This window comes from Kogia breviceps, chromosome 17, assembly GCF_026419965.1.
Source record: "Kogia breviceps isolate mKogBre1 chromosome 17, mKogBre1 haplotype 1, whole genome shotgun sequence".
NCBI classification, from domain to species: Eukaryota; Metazoa; Chordata; class Mammalia; order Artiodactyla; family Physeteridae; genus Kogia; species Kogia breviceps.
Genome location: NC_081326.1, coordinates 23,160,495 through 23,178,276, shown reverse-complemented (window position 1 = coordinate 23,178,276; position 17,782 = coordinate 23,160,495). Strand labels below are relative to the sequence as shown.

General features: G+C 36.0%; 1 protein-coding gene across 1 annotated transcript; it reads left to right on the top strand.

Moving 5' to 3' along the window:
• The first annotated feature begins 11,286 nt into the window (after positions 1-11,286).
• LOC131744236 (fatty acid-binding protein, adipocyte) lies at positions 11,287-15,635 on the top strand. Its single transcript, XM_059043603.2, has 4 exons — positions 11,287-11,615; positions 14,083-14,255; positions 14,847-14,948; positions 15,413-15,635. Exons 1-4 carry the CDS (start codon positions 11,543-11,545, stop codon positions 15,461-15,463), a joined length of 399 nt encoding a protein of 132 aa, XP_058899586.1. The 5' UTR covers positions 11,287-11,542; the 3' UTR covers positions 15,464-15,635.
• The last annotated feature ends 2,147 nt before the right edge of the window (positions 15,636-17,782 follow it).

The window sequence follows — 17,782 nt, the reverse complement described above, 5'->3', positions numbered from 1 at the left end:
CCCATTGAAAGCAAGCCCCATTTTGAGCCAATTCCATTGAGAAGAAATAGGTAATATCATTCACTATTGGTGGGAGGTGAAAGGGCATAACCTCTTTTGTGGGCAATTCAATAATATGTATCAGGGCTTCCCTGGTGGTGCAGTGGTTGAGAATCCGCCTGCCGATGCAGGGGACACGGGTTCGTGCCCCGGTCCGGGAAGGTCCCACATGCCGTGGAGCGGCTGGGCCCGTGAGCCATTACCGCTGAGCCTGCTCGTCCGGAGCCTGTGCTCCGCAATGGGAGAGGCCACAACAGCGAGAGGCCCGCCTAGCACCAAAAAAAAATAATAATAATAATATGTATCATATTTAAAATGTGTATACCCATTGACCCTTCAACTCTATCTCTAGGCATTTATTCTACAGAAATAGTAACACAAATAGACAAAGATACATATGTAAAACAAAGTTTACTAAAGTTTTTTTTTTAATAATGAAAAGTGGAAGTATTGGTTAAAACATGGCACATAGGTAAACGGCATGCTTGGCAGCAATTTTTAAAAAATGAGATGGATTTATATTTATTGACATGAAGAGATGACCATGGTACATTACTAAGTGAAGATGACAGTTATGGGAAAGCAAGTATGTACAAAGTCTTGACGTATCATCCAGTGTCTTTAGTAAAAATTCATACTCAGTTTCCATGTGTTTGTTTGCATGTGCCTAGATTGAAAGAATATTCACTGACTCACTAAAAGAAATGATCTGGAGAGTGGAATAATTCCTTTCTCCTCTATATCTATATTGTTTGAATTTTTATATCAAGCATATATTAATTGTTTAAAAAACATTAAAACATTTCCATTTGGGGAGGAAAATTTATCCCACTGAGAGGAAAGGAGGATTAACATGGTATCATGCTAATGGTATCGTGTTCTTGAGAAACAAAATTTCTTGTTCTGAATCATGAATATCAAGAAAACTTTTGAATTCCATGAATTTCTGTGCTCTCATGACCGAACTTTCACTCCAGAATCATTGCTTGGAGAAAGCTCAAACTTTTGAGACTTCTAAACGAAAGATGACTGAAAGTAAGACTATTCTGCATTAGAGAAAATGTCCTAATTCTTCCCAGCCCAGGACACACATCCCAAGTATGTGGTTTGTCTTCTGGAACTTTATTATTACTACTACCACTATCAGTACTAACTGACTCATGTCGAGTTAGGTGTATACTAGACAACATATAAAATATCTGAAATTTAAGATTGCTAACTTATACAATACCATCAAATATAGCTTCCCAGTTTTACAGATGAGAAAGCTAAGTGTCAGAGAAATTAGCTAGCTTACCAAAGGTCACAAGCTAGTGAATAGTGGAAACAAAATTTCAACATGTCTTAACTCCAGAGCTCACGAATCTTTCTTTTAGATTACACTGTTTATAAGGCAACCAGAAAAATGTCACAAGTATGTTAGTGTTCAAAAGTGAATAAAAATTTTAACATAATGACAACATTTTAAAGAATGATTGTATCTTTATAACATAAAAATCATTATCAAGAGTCTTGTAGCAGGGGTAATAATATCTAGATTTGGAAAATCTTGGCAAACCACTGAATAAGTGCACGAATGCACATTTCACCCAGTGAGAGAGGATTTTCGTCAAGAGGGAAGTTAACACCCAGATGGCAAATATAGTTCACAGATTCCTGACATTTGTGCTTTTTTACTCGATCAGAGTTCACTGGAGCAAAGTCCCAGAGCAAAAGTGCCTCCCAGAAAGAATACTCAATGTTTCCTTGTAATCAAAATTGTTCTTGGATGGGCTGCTCCTGTTTTGTCTCTGTATCAGCATCAAGTCGCAGTTAGCACCTATTGTGGCATCTGCCACTATGTGATATTTTCATTCTAGTACGTGATCCTCATTTTGTCTACAACCTCAGGTTACCCGCATATTCATCTCAAGCATGCTCTCTCACTTTCCCTTCCTCTCTTCTCCTTCATTTCTTTCTTCTTTTCTTCTTTTTCTATTCTTCATCTTTTTCCTTTTTTTCCTTCTTCTTTTTGCTTCTGACCTCTTTTTCCTTCTTCTCTCTCCTAAACATTATTTCCCAAGTGCCTATTATGATCCAAAAACTATGCCTACTGTCAGCCAGAAACACTCTGGATGCACATCCCTCCTCTTCAGGAAGCTTACAATCCTCATGTGCCTTCTCTACTTGTTTTACTCATTCTTGTGCCAAGCACAGAGACTGGTACTTATTAGACATTTAATGAATACATAGCTGAATATCTTCTTTGCCTTTAGCTCTATTTATGTAATTTAAAACACAATATGTGTAACAATTTAAAAAGCATGTAGAATGTAACTGGGCTGAGAGATTGGTCAAAGCAAGGATATGAACAGAAGTTTGGAAGAGACAAGGTATGCTTGTTACCTGTGGAGTGAAAAGAGTTCCTACAAGCACAAGTTAGTTTACATGCTACTACAACTTCAGGGAGCCAAACCGGTTCTTTTGTTCCATGGTTTATCCCCTACACCTCAAAATTTCCCCTTGACTCTGTCACAAACAATTTTGGGGAGTTAATCAGGATCATTTTAAAAGATGTGAACACTTTTAGTAATGTTAAGACAGTATCTGTCTTTTATACCTTAATATGATCAAAATCAATCTGATTAATTTCCTCCTAATTCAACACTGAACTCTACAGAAGCACCAAGTCATACAGAGCGCTAAGGCTGGGTATCCAAGGATGAATAAGATACAATCCCTACCCCCAAAGAGCTCAGGTATGTGTATGTGTGTTTCTGTCTCTCTCTGGACATTTTCTTGGTGACATCTTCTGGTTCATCTGTACATTCCTTTCTGGTTTTCCTAGTTAATATTTTCACTTTTGCCTACAGTCAATTCTTCGTAATGATGCTTGCCTTATTACATAAAGAAAAAGTAGGGCACACTCTACATTCAGAAAGTGCTTTTCCAGCTCTTTAGTTGGTTCCCACTTGCACCTACTACACTTTGGAGGAAGAGTCCCTTTTATGAGAAAGAGGGCAATTGAAGAAGTTATGCAACACACTTGAAGCCACAGTACAACTCTGTAATTAGCCACTACCTTCTTAACTGACTCATAGCCTACTGGCTTACTCTTTTCAAAACCATCACTGTTTTGAAGTCAAAAAGTCAATGATCAGTCACTGTGGACATATGTTCAATGAATGATACACAAACTGGTATACAGGGTTACCTTTATATTGCCTCTTAAATCTAGGAAATGTAAAACGATTCTCATATTAAACGTTCCCATCAGTCTGTGGGGAGAGAGAATCAAGCGAAATATGCTGAAATTTTTTGCCAGAATTTCATCTTAAAACTCTGACAAACCCTAAAACATTGGTAATGACAATGCATTAATATACGAACTTTGTTTCAATAAAAGGAGAGCCTTGTCATGAACTCTTCCTTAACCTACCACACACATGTGGTGAAAACACTCCCTCTCATTGTGGCTTTGTCTCTACTCCTTATTACCCAGTGATTGTGTATGTTTCCTCTTCTACTTAAAAATTGTCAGAAAAAATACCCTCATTTCCTCCAAAAGAAATAAACACAGGCAAAGGTCAGAGGGATACATTCCATGGAAGCTGTCCATCGTAGAGCAAAGTGCAAAGCAGCTGGTCTGAACTAGAGAGTGTCTGTCCCCCCAAGTCAGCACTGGCGGTCTGGGGCCACATTCCCCATGTCCACATTTCCAAAGCAAAGTGAGACTCTTGTCCTTGAAGACCCCTTCCCACAGCTCAGGGGAAAGAGTTTGGCTTTGTATGTGCATTTTAATGCTGTATTTGAATATTCATGAACAAAAGCATAGTCCTCTCTGTGGGAATTCCTTTCCTAAACAAAGGCAAATTTTCTCCCATGTGCCTTGTCTATGGGAACCAGGCTCCTCCAGAAGGAAGGAGCTTCCTATACGCCTCCTATATCATTTCTCAATTTCTTCCACTGTTTTTCCACTATCTTATTGCCATTACTATTGATCAGCCCCTCGCCATCTCTTAACTCTCACCTTGTAAGTGAATTTACATCTGCTTACTCTACCTTTTATAATTCACCCTTCCCAGTGCCACTATATCTTTGTAAAACACAGATTTGAGCCCACTGCTTTGTTGTTTTAAAACTCATACACAAGCATTAAGCATGATTATGTACCCTAAATCCATACCTCATTCCTTGTGTTAATTAATGTATTAATCCAGCAAATATTTGGTGAAGGAGTAAGGTACTAGGAACTTTAAATCATGAATGGGATAAAGTTCAGGATGAAGAAGTGAGGTTAGGAATGAGGGGGAACTGGGTATGGAACGAAGGTATTGATTATCTTTTACACAGTATATGCTAATAAAAGATGCCAAAAGTGTAAAAAAAAATTTAGGAGAGCAGCAAGAGCCTCTTGTGCAAAAAAATGTCCATATTAAGATAATTGTCAAAGCAAAACATCTAAAAAAGGATTTATATTGTATTTTACTGTTATCCCAGGTTGGTAACTAGAATGGAAAGTTGGATCATTAAGGAGAGACAGAAATCATGTGTTATTTATTATTATACTCCCTCACCACAACTAGCCTAGTGCCTTGGACATAGTATGTTTTGGAGCACAGGCTCCGGACGCACAGGCTCGGCGGCCATGGCTCACTGGCCCAGCCGCTCCGCGGCATGTGGGATCTTCCCAGACCGGGGCACGAACCCCTGTCCCCTGCATCGGCAGGCGGACTCTCAACCACTGCGCCACCAGGGAAGCCCCGGACATAGTATGTTTGAAAAAAAGATTTTGTGAAAATTATTTGCCAAACTATAGCCTTAGTTTATACATTGAAACTAGGTTTGAAAATATGAATTGTACAATTTCTACTAGTTTTCTAGAAAGGATGACCACTAAAATTTGGTTAAATCTGAATTTTCTTCCTTAATACAAAGGGAGAATATTCTTTTTTTTCCCTTTCATTCTTTTTAAAATTTTTTATTGTTATATTGGAATATAGTCGATTTACAATGTTGAGTTAGCTTTTGGCATACAACTAAGTGATTCAGTTATACATATACATATATCTTTTTCAGATATTCTTTTTCAAATTCTTTTCCCATTTAGGTTATTACAGAATATTGAGTAGAGTTCCCTGTGCTATACATTAGGTCCTTGTAAGAGAATATTCTTTAAAAAGTGTTGAACCCAAGGTTGTATAACATTAAATTTTTTTTAGTGTGATTCTCCTTATTATATACCACTTTACTCACACAGCAGTCCATCGGACTCTGTGGTGAAAGGTGATGGTTATTTGATGAGGGAACGTTCTATCTTATTTATGCAGAAAGAGTAAGTATTAGGAACTGAGATGAAGATAAATTATGGAGGAACTAGGCAGTTGCTTGTTTCCCAGTTACCCTGCAAAGCAGATGCATAAAATATGAGGTGTGTGCCTCTGCTTTAAATTTCTGGACAGCTTATTGTCTAGAAAGAATTCTCTACCTTACATGATACATAACTTAGTGGACTTGTGCATAGAAGAATATTAGCATTTCACAGGATGGCTCATGTATTTAGAACATAAATTGAACTGTATTTAAAGATAGCATCTCTTCAAGTAAGTAAATCTGTCGAGCCTATTTTGTTATTCTACACAATTGATTTCATGAAATTCCTTCATGTCGGCTCAACTACCCTCCCACATCTTAATTCTTTCATTGCCAAGTCCCTTTACTATATATAGGTTACTACGATTCCTGTTTATATGAAATCATTAAAGGAGCTAATGTTTGTTTGTAGAAAATCTCAACTCTACCATTTCTCCAACAATGATCAGGCACTAAATATGTCAACATAGGGACATGAAGCTACTGGCCCACAGAAATATTCTTGAAGTATTTTTACAGGAGTGTTGCTGGACTCTCACTAACCCACTGAACTAATTTTTCCTTCATGCATTTTATTGAATACTTGGTTACTTGATATACATCAGTGAAAAATCTAGATGAAAGCCCCTGCCTTAATGGAGCTTAGACTCCTATCACCAGGAACATATATCTGTACTTTGGTCATGGTTTATAGGAACATATATCAATACTTTGCCATGGTTTACTGACTGTGGTCATGTTTGGGTAAACTTGTCATGAATGGGTATGAAACCAGCAACTCCTGCTGTTCCCTGGGTCTGGAACATTATTTTCTCTGGTCTTTCCATGGCTGTCTTTTTCTCATTGTTCAAGTGTCAGCTCAACTGTTCACCTCATTTGACTGACCGTCTTGGACTGCCCCATCTAGAGCTTCCAACCCTCACAGCTATCATTATATCAGATTACCCTGTTCTGTTTTCTCTGAAACGCACAGCTGAATTGGTTTATTTATTTATCTCTTTGTATACTATCTTCTCCAGTACTAGAATATAAGCTCCATGAGAGCAAGCAAATGCCTGGTGTCAATTGCTCATTATTGAATCTCCAGTGGCTAGTAAATTGCGTACCATACATGCTAAATAAACAAATGGACCTTGCTGTTGTGGTACTCTAAATCAGCACTGCCCAATAGAAAAATAATGTGAGCTACATATGTAACCTAAAATTTTATTGCAGCCACGTTAAGAAAGTAAAAAACAATTAGGTTAAATTAATTTTAATAATATATTTTATTTAACCCAATATGTCTAAAATGTTCTCATTTCAACATATCATCAACATAAAAGTTTTTGATGAGATATTGTACTTTTTTCCATATTGTCTTCAAAATTTAATGTGCATTTTATACTAACAGTACACCTCCACTCAGATTCTAAATTTTATTTTGAAATGCTTCATAGACATTTAGATTTCATAAAATTTATAGTTGAAAAGGTAGATTCACATATTCAAGTTCTTTCACATATATTTAAAAGTTTTCCAACAACTGAATCAGGATCATTTCTTACATTTTAATTAAAATTGAGTAAAATAAAACATTTAGTTTCTCAGTCATATTAGTACATTTCAAGTATTCGAGAGCCACATGTGACTAGAGACTACAGTATTGGACAGTCCATCTCTAAAAAAATGTTTAAATTGCAGTGTCACAATACACATGATATATGTTAAAATATGGTAATCATTTGAAAATCTGTCTGAAGCAATTTGTTACTAAAAGTAAAACATCAACTTATATTTTGAAAAGTAAACCATTATTTACAGACTGGGAGAAAATATTTTCAAACAACACATTCGATAGAAGACTGTTATGCAAAATGTACAAAAAGCTCTTAAACTAAACAATAAGAAACAAACAACACAATTTTAAAAATGGGCCAAGGACTTTAACAGACACCTCACCAAAGGAGATATACAGAGGACAAATAAACATGTGAAAAGATGTTCCTCATCGTATATCATCAGGAAAATGCAAACTAAAACAATGATACCACTACACACCTGTTAAAATGGCCAAAATCAAAACACTGACAACACCAAGTGCTGCTGAAGACATGGAGCAACAGAAGTCTCATTCATTGCTGGTGGGAATTCAAAATAGTACAGACCTTTTGGAAGACAATGTGACAGTTTCTTGCAGAACTAAACAAAGTCTTATCCTATCATGCTCCTTGGTATTAACCCAAAGGGACTAAAAACTATGTCCACACAAAAACGTGCCTGTGGATGTTTACAACAACTTTATTCATAACTACCAAATCTTGGAAATAATCAAGATGTCCTTCAGTACGTGAATGTATGAATAAACCATAGTATGTCCAGGCAATGGAATATTCTTCAGTGCTAAAAAGAAATGAGCTATTAAGCCATGAAACAATATGGAGGAAACTTAAATGAATATTATTAAGTGAAAGAAGCTCATCTGACAAGACACATACTATATGATTCCAATTATATGACATTCTGGAAAAGGCAAACCTATGGAGATAGTAAAAATGACAGTGGTTGACGGAGTTGTGGGAAGGTGGTGGGAGTGCCAGAGAAAGATGAATAGGCAAAGCACAGAGGATTTTTAGGATAGTAAAAATACTCTGTATGATGTTATAAGGATGAATACATGTCATTACACTTTTGTCCAAATACATAGAACATACAATACCAAGAGTGAACTCTCAGGTAAAATACGGACTTTGGGTGGTTGTAATGTATCAGTGTAGGTTCATCCTTAGTAAAAAATGTACCACTCTGGTGAGTGATGTTGAAAACAAGGGAGGCTATGCCTGTGTGGGGGCAGGGAGTACATGAGAAATTGCTGTAACTTTCAATTTTGTTTTAACTCTAAAACTTCTTTAAAAAAATTGTCTTGGGCTTCCCTGGTGGCGCAGTGGTTGAGAGTCCGCCTGCCGATGCAGGGGACATGGGTTCGTGCCCCGGTCCGGGAAGATCCAACATGCAGTGGAGCGGCTGGGCCCGTGAGCCATGGCTGCTGAGCCTGCACATCCGGAGCCTGTGCTCCGCAATGGGAGAAGCCATAACAGTGAGAGGCCCACGTACCGCAAAAAAAAAACCACACACACAAAAAAATTGTCTTAAACACAAAACAAACTAAAAACAAATGAAAAAGTAAAAGCCATTATTAATTTAAAACACGAAGTTATCCCTGCACGAAGACTGATCATTTTTATTTTCTTGTTCAGTGAATTTATAATAGCAAGTTTACACGGAATGGTACACCACCCACAGTCTATGTATCTATGCAACAGTCCAGAGTGAATAAACATTATTACTGCACCATTAACATAAGCAACAATTAAAAACTACTATTGTAACATGACTTTATCAGTTTTTCTTAGCAACTTGCTTGCCTACAGAAAATCCTGTCCTTTACAGAATCCTCTATCTCAACCATTTCTGGGAAGCCCTTAAGATACTTACAAATCAATTGTGTGCTCAGCAGGTACTGTTCAATGGAATACACAGTATAGTGATACTAAACACAACCATAGTATTTTAATTTCTTTTTTTCTTTCCTAAAGTCTGGGTGTATTCATGGGAGTTGCTACCCATGTGATCATCTTCCATCATTCTGGTATGGGGTAGGGGGTGGGGGGAACAGAAAAACATGGTTACTTTAGAAAAGCATTCTCATGAATTATTCACTATGTAAAAGAAGGAAATTAGATTTTGATAGCTTGTGACCACCCCATTCTGATTGTTTTTAAGTAAAGCAACTCCATTTAGATATGGATAAATTTAGAGCTTATAATATAGTTCAGGAACTGGATGAATTTTCTCAGTATGGGGAGCATATTTTGGATTGGTGCCTATTTTTTTAAGGGGTCTGTGGAAATCCGCACTATGCTCTTATTTAGGGGATGGAATGAGTGAGGTTAAATGATCATTTATTAATTAAACCTGCTAACCAGATTCCTGGTGGATAATTGAATTTACTTTTTCGTTTTCATTCATACAAAACATTTGAAATGAGAAAGCTGGGTAACTTTACCATTACTTGGCATTTTTTACAGAATTAGAACAAAAAAAATCTTAAAATTTGTATGGAGACACAAAAGACCCTGAATACCCAAAGCAATCTTGAGGAAAAAAAAAAAAAAGGAACTGGAGGAATCAGACTCTCTGACTTCAGACTATACTACAAAGCTACAGTAATCAAGACAATATGGTACTGGCACAAAAACAGAAATATAGATCAACGGAATAGGATTGAAAGCACAGAGATAAACCCACACACATATGGTCATCTTATCTTTGATAAAGGAGGCAAGAATATACAATGGAGAAAAGACAGCCTCAATAAGTGATGCTGGAAAACCTGGAGAGCTACATGTAAAAGAATGAAATTAGGACACTCCCTAACACCATACACAAAAATAAACTCAAAATGGATTAAAGACCTAAATGTAAGACCAGACACTATAATACTCTTAAAGGAAAACATAGGAAGAACACTCTTTGACATAAATCACAGCAAGATCTTTTTTGATCTGCCTCCTAGAGTAATGGCAATAAAAACAAAAATAAACAAATGGGACCTAATGAAACTTAAAAGCTTTTGTACAGTAAAGGAAACTGTAAACAAGATGAAAAGACAACCCTCAGAATGGGAGAGAATATTTGCAAATGAATCAACAGACAAATGATTAATTTCCAAAATATATAAACAACTCATGCAGCTCAATATTCAAAATGGAAACAACCCAATCAAAAAATGGGCAGAAAACCTAAATAAACATTTCTCCAAAGAAGACCTTCAGTTGGCCAAGAGGCACGTGAAAAGCTGCTCAACATCACTAATTATTAGAGAAATGCAAATCAAACTATAATGAGGTATCACCTCACACCAGTTAAAATATGCATCATCAGAAAATCTACAAACAACAAATGCTGGAGAGGGTGTGGAGAAAAGGGAATCCTCTTGCACTGTTGGTGGGAATGTAAATTCATACAGCCACTATGGAGAACAGCATGGAGGCTCCTTAAAAAAACAAAAATAGAATTACCATATGACCCAGCAATCCCACTACTGGGCATATACCCAGAAAAAAACATAATTCAAAAAACACATGCACCCCATGTTCAATGCAGCACTATTTACAATCGCCAGGTCATGGAATCAACCTAAATGCCCATCGACAGATGAGTGGATAAAGAAGATGTGGTACATATATCCAATGGAATATTACTCAGCCATAAAAGGGAACGAAATTGGGTCATTTGTAGAGATGTGGATGGACCTAGAGACTGTCATACAGAATGAAGTAAGTCAGAAAGAGAAAACCAAATATCGTATATTAACACCTATATGTGGATCTAGAAAATGGTACAGATAAACCAGTTTGCAAGGCAGAAATAGAGACACAGATGTAGAGAACAAATGTATGGACATCAAGCGGGGAAAGCGGGGCAGGGTGTGGTGGTGGTGGTGGGATGAACTGGGAATTGGGATTGACATATATACATTAATATGTATAAAATAGGTAACTAATAAGAACTTGCTATATACAAAAAAATAAATAAAAATTTTAAATGCCATTACTTATTTTGTTTTAATTTCCAGATGATTCCTGAGACAGTACTGCCCCAAAGAGCCTTTGCAATTACTTAAGAATATACAAGATAATTCTTATGTTCCTCAATTCAAATGAACCACATAATTGTAATTTTAATAGAAACTCCAGAAATGGTAGTCAAAATTTATCCCAGGATAATTACCCTGCTGTACTCTACACTGGGATAAATATGCATGAAAATAACAGGAGGAAACTCAATGAACTGAATATTAAATTGTCAAAACAGGAATGTTTAAAATATTCTGTAATGGTTAAAAATAAGTTGTACTCTAAGTTCAATGACCAGTTGCCAGGAAGAACGAAAGTTGAGAAATTTCTATTAAAAACATGACTCAAAGGAAAAACTGCAGAGGTTGGCAATGAAGGAAATGATCTGATACCATTCCCAATTGGTTATTGCTAAAATCACTTGTTCTGGATATCTTTAAAAGGAAGTTATCTGGACTCAGAGGGTAATAGTACCTTCCTGAAAGCTGCAGCTTCTTTCTCACCTTGAAGAATAATTCTAGAAAGCTCCCAAAATGTGTGATGCATTTGTAGGTACCTGGAAATTTGTCTCCGGTGAAAACTTTGATGATTACATGAAAGAAGTGGGTAAGGAAATACATTGGCTGGGTTTATAACTTTTTCTCTGGGGAAGAGTGCTTTATGGCTGTTTTCACTCTGGAAGCATTGGCCAGACATGAAAAGATGCTTTCTATATAGAGGCGATAAAAGTAACATGTGTGAATCATTTGTTTCTAGAAACATTTTAGATGGAAGTCACAACTAATGCTTCCTAAAGGTGAACTAATATGAAAAAGGGTATAAATGGAATTGTTATGTTGTACAGAAATGCCAAGATTTTATATGATTGATAAACTTGAGTATCTTTGGTTTACTTGGCTCTCTGCCCCTTTTTCATTGATTCCTTTTGCATATAAAATAAGCAATAACTTGGAAATAAAACTGTATTTCCTAGCATGCAATAATTACCATTTGAAACTGAAAGCACTGTATTTCTCATCTTAATGTAATTTTCTGAGTAATGTATGTTAACCAATTATTTTATTGTTTTAAGGTCAATCCATTAAAATGTGTGGTTGTTTTATGGGAGAAAAAAATCTTAATTTCAGAAAATATGTTCCTTAAAAGTCTTAAATATTTGTTTGATTTAAAATTATATGGGATGCCGTATAACTATTGATAATAGAGGCTTTCAGGTTTTTAGGTTCTGGTAACATTGCCTGTGCATTCCCCAGATAATTACAAAGGTAAAACAAAGGAGTAAAGAGGCAGTATTTCACTCAGGGAGCCACGGCCATGTATGATCAAGTTGTATCCAGGGGTTTCAAATTGGGGAGGGATTTTTTTTCACAATATCTTTATTAGAGGTTATGATTGAATCCCTAAATCTCAAGACTTAACCTTCTTCTAAATCTTATAGTATATTTTTTGCTTGTCTATAACTACTGTTTTCCTTGTTTACAGACAAGAGGGAAATCAGGGACTTCAACATGAGTGAAACCTAGCTTTGTAGAATACCAACTGATTGTAATTCAATAAACTAATTAATATGCACTGATACAGATATGTCCGTATTTGAGGCTATTTACTGATTTTTTAGAAACATTATACACTTTTAGTATTTATATTTAAATTCTTATACCATTGTGTTTTAAAATGATAAAGTATTGACGATAATGAAAGACAACAAGATACCTCCTGAAATTAGCTGCTCTAGTTGATTACCTTCAGTCAGCAGGTATTGTTTTCAACAGTCAAATGAGGACAGAATCAAGCCAGTGGAGAGAATGATTTTCATAAGCTTGGCCAGTCTGGAACCACACCGGATGTTGCATCCATTCACTATGTTGACTCACTCCATGCATTTGAGGTTATTATATTTTGTAACAGAGACAGGACTTGCTGAAGCAGCATATTATCTTCCCACTTGTTGCTACTTTCGGACAGGGAGCTAAATCAGACCCTCGGTATTGCTTGTTTTGTACAATATTTGCCTCCCTGATCCCCACTATTCCTAAATTTTGGTATCTGTAAGTAGTCAAAAAAGTATCGTAGATTTATGCACATGCATTTAAAAAATCCAACACATCTACAACAGTCATAAATTATAATTTATGCAGCGACAGTAAGGTACTGCTTGCTGTCTACATTAGGTTCTAAATTGTTCGTCCCATAGCTGCCACATCTCCCCAAAAATACACTCCTCTTTTTCAAAAAAGAGGATTTTGCCACTTAAGTGATTGGGAATCAAAGTATTAATTTCTGAACTTACTAAAATAGTGATTTCTTAAACTTTGAAGTTTTCACAATTGATGCCTAAGCCCTCTTTAACATCTTCTATAGTTTATTGGGAACATCACCATTCTAAAATGTTATGCATGCAGGAAACATTTTGACTTTTGGAAAAATTAATCAAAGTCTTCATTTCATGGTGGAGTAATTTGAAAAAGCCAAGAAAACTAGACTTGGCAGCAAATGCCATGAAATGTGAATTTTGTACACCCAAACAGATTAATTTTTAATCAAGTAACTGTATAGTGGCCCCCCAAATCCTATTGTCTTTGACTATCGATTAGATCACTTTTGTTATCTAAGAAGGAAAGGTAGAGATTCCCAAGTGTTTCATGAACTGAGTAAAATGACAGTGGCTGCCCTCATGGTTGAGATGGCCAGTTATTTCGAGAGTACAGTGACTCTTATAATATGTATGTCCCACAAGACTTCATCTTTGTACATATATTTGTGGAAAATTAACAATGGGTCTCCTAGAGTTGTATCTGAAACCGGAAGTGGAAATTTAAAGAACAGACTTACATCTAATTGTGTCTCAGGCGCTCTTTAAGTATTAGCCTACTTTACTTATCTGCAGGAGATGTTTACATAAGACCTTCAAGAAACTCACTGGAGTCTTTCACCTTTTATGCACATGTGCACCCACCTACACACCCACACCCACACCCCCACACCCCCCCTCCACACACACACACTACGGCTCTTTCTTAACTAAAGTTGTGAGAAAATTGTAAACTTGACATTTTTCTTTTCCCAACTATAGGAGTGGGCTTTGCTACCAGGAAAATGGCTAGCATGGCCAAACCCAATGTGATCATCAGTGTGAATGGGGATGTGATCACCATTAGATCAGAAAGTGCCTTTAAAAATACTGAGATTTCCTTCAAATTGAGCCAGGAATTTGAGGAAGTCACTGCAGATGACAGGAAAGTCAAGGTGAGGAGTAAGGAATTGGAGCAGAGTAAACACTGGTTTCTAAATGACCGCTGCCTACAAGAAGCCATTTTGTAAAAGGAGGAAAAACCATTCTACCGTAAGCTAAAGATCCCTGACTCTTAGATCTGAACTACGTTGCCTTCAGTATTTAGCTGGTGAATTTTCTCCCTTTCTATAAAATTGTCCTTATTAGTTTAAAAAATGATTAACATAATTATTTGTCATACCATATATATATATGTATATAGTATTTGAAGTGAATTAAAATAACATAACAGTGTTAGAGAACGTTTATAAGAGAGTGGGGAAAAAAGGAAAAAAATCACCTATGATTCTACTATCTCAACATAAATGTATTATCTATATTCTTTCACAGTATTTTTTTCAAGTGCATGTTTGTGTAATATTCTGACCATAATATACATATAATTTTGTATGTTGCTGTTTTGGGCACTCATTGTTTTCTTGTTGCAACATTTTCTTGTAATTTAAAATTACTAATTACCTCAAAATATTCCTGCAATTAAAAGTGCTCTATTTTTAAATTTTCTTTTCCTCCATCATTATAATCACTTTTTTTTATGCCCGCAGAGCACTGTAACCTTAGATGAAGGTGCCCTGGTGCAGGTGCAGAAGTGGGGTGGAAAATCAACCACCATAAAGAGAAAACGAGTGGATGATAAACTGGTGGTGGTGAGTATCTTCTAGCTACTTAATTCTAGATTTTACTGCTAAGTCATCCCATAATCATTATCCTACCTAGAGATACAGATAATTGCCCTTTAGAGCAAAAGGTTAGTCTATTGGGATTACGGTTTCACTCTGACAATTATCCTTCATATTTTTAAGCTCAGTGTAGGTATACTGTCCCCCAGGAAGCATTCCCTCATCCCTGTCAATATGAATCATATTGTATTGTGCATTTCTAATTTATGTTTCTCACTCACCACATAGATTGTAAGATTCCTTGAGGGCAAGACTTGTATCTTCTTGATCTTTATACATCCCTAGCTTATTACAATATCAGGTATATAATAAGATCCCAGAGCAAATAACTTTTGATGAATATTGTTTCCTTCCCAACAATGAAGGAGACAATAAACAAAATATAAGTGGTTTAGTCCCAGGGATTTACCAATAATTTTTTTTGTGCCTAGGAATGTATCATGAATGGTGTCACTGCTACCAGAGTTTATGAGAAAGCATAAGCCACAGGATATTGAGCTGGACTGAAGTTTGCATCAAACTCTATGACATTCTGTTGGATGTGTTGTCCAAACATATATTATTTCCCACTAATTAGCAAGCAACTAATTTTCCCCCAGACTGATTTTATTCAATATGGTTGTGTTGATTAAATAAAATTTTTTAGATTTATAAGGCTATGTAATGATTTCTTCATTGTGCTAGATAATTTCTTACTCATAGTTTAGTGAAGGAAATAGAAAATTGTATTATTGCTTTGTTTCCAGTATATGATTTTTACAATAATAATCCAAGATTTAAAAAAATAGTGAATTTTCCATTGTCTTAGGTTGAAAATGATAAATATGTGCTATTACTGAATATGAAGTATCTTTAGCATAACTACAGTCAAGTAATAATCTCTCAGAGACCTAAGGTAGCTTTAAATGTAGTGAAATTGTCCACAGTCAGCTGTCCCAAGTACTGTCATTTCACATATATCTGTCCTAGAGCATTAAGACAGAGACAGTGTAGTAGCAATGCAGAGGGTAGAAAAAGATTTATAGGCTATAAGTTTTAATCTGAAAAATTATTAGTAAACCAAGCTATCCCTGGAATCTCTCAAGAATTAAGTCCAAATAATCCCATAATATTTATTCTAGAAAAGAGGTGACAGGCTTGTAATGAGTAATGATGTAAATGTTTCTGTAGTCATTTCCAAATTTTATTTTTTTCTTACCAGTGGAACTTTTTATTCAAATAAGATATTGACTATGTTCTGGAACTTTCTATTCAAATAAAATCTCCATGGAATTCCAATATATAAAACAAACAAAAATGATAATAAGATAGGAGTGTGTGTTCATTTGTGTGTGTGGGGTGTGTGTGTGTGTGTGTGTGTGTGTGTGTGTGTGTGTGTGTGAGATTTGTTTCTTCTGCACTTTGTGGAACTTCGAAGCACCTCTACAGATCACTGGAGTTCCATGTACATAGACTGAAATTTCCAAACCACGTCCTTACCTTTTATAGTAAGCCAAAATCTTTTAAAGTGTGTCCTGTAGTTGATATAATTCTGTTTGTGATACTTCCTTTAAAAGTAAGTTTATTATTTTCTGAATACCTACCATATGTGTAACACCAAGATACGGAGAAACCAGAAGAGGTAAATTAAGTTCCTGATCACAATTATTTACTTCCTTTTCAAAAACAGAGAGTTAGACTCTCACTTTGACTTTACTCAAGAATTGGAGAATTCAAAAAGAGAAGATCTGTAGGAACTGATTAGGAAAACTCTTGGTAAACCAATATTTATTAAACACTTACTATGGTCCATGCACTCTGCATGTTCTATTTAATTTATTATCAAAATAATCTTATGATAAGGATTTGGTATTCCTGTTTACAGATGAGAAAACTGAGTTCAAAGTTTAAGTCTATAAAACTAAGTAGGGAATAGACATAGGAATTTGATATTCAAGAGAGCGATCCTGGCTGGGATATAGATCTAGGAGCCATCAATATTCAAGTGGTAACTTAATTCATAAATGGTGATGAGATCATTCAAGGAGAAAGGAAAGTTAGAAAGAAGAAAATAGTTGAAGACATCCAAGGGGATGTCCCAGGCACCTCAATACAACATGTACCACACTAAACTTTTACTTCCCCCTTCCATCCACTCCTAATAACTAAATTTATTCTACTTTCCACATCTCAGTGATTATCAGGATGTATTATCTAATTGCCTATTCCACAAATCTTAAAATCATCCTCCAATATGGCTTCTTCCTCACTTTAAAACATTTATGTTATTTAAAAAATCATGTTGAGTCAAGGCCTTTGCTGATGCCAGGGACACCACCTACCACAGGCCATACCCAAAGGCCAGTGTCAGAGCACAGCTTTGAAGGTTATAGAAAACTCCCAGGAGACAAAAGAAGGAATAAAATATCCCAGGATCTGAAAAGAGAAGGCTTTGTATCTGCAGCCACAGCTCTGGGCAACTGGACCTCCTCCTCCCTAACCTGCCATCAAGATCACTAGCAGAGCAAGAAGGATGGGCTGCTGAATGGGGAGAAGCACGGCTGTTGAAGGCACAGGTTGCAATGGACGTTTGGATGGAAATGGGAAGTGTGCCTTCAAACTGCATTTCCTTCTTTTTTATTTTTCATGTTTTTTTTTTATTGTAGTAAAAGTCATATAATATAAAACATACTATTTTAACCACATTTAACTGTACAGTTCAGTGACACTAAAGTACGTTCACATTGTCCCGCAACTCTCACCATCATCAGTCTCCCAAATTTTCCACCTTCCTAAACTGAAACTCTGTCCCCATTAAACAC

Excerpts from the sequence above, each read along its gene's own strand:
- LOC131744236 (XM_059043603.2), top strand. The coding sequence starts at position 11,543 with ATGTGTGATGCATTTGTAGGTACCTGGAAATTTGTCTCCGGTGAAAAC. Across the intron at positions 11,616-14,082 it reads TGATTACATGAAAGAAGTGG|GAGTGGGCTTTGCTACCAGG; the intron begins GTAAGGAAATAC and ends TCCCAACTATAG. Across the intron at positions 14,949-15,412 it reads TGGATGATAAACTGGTGGTG|GAATGTATCATGAATGGTGT; the intron begins GTGAGTATCTTC and ends TTTTGTGCCTAG.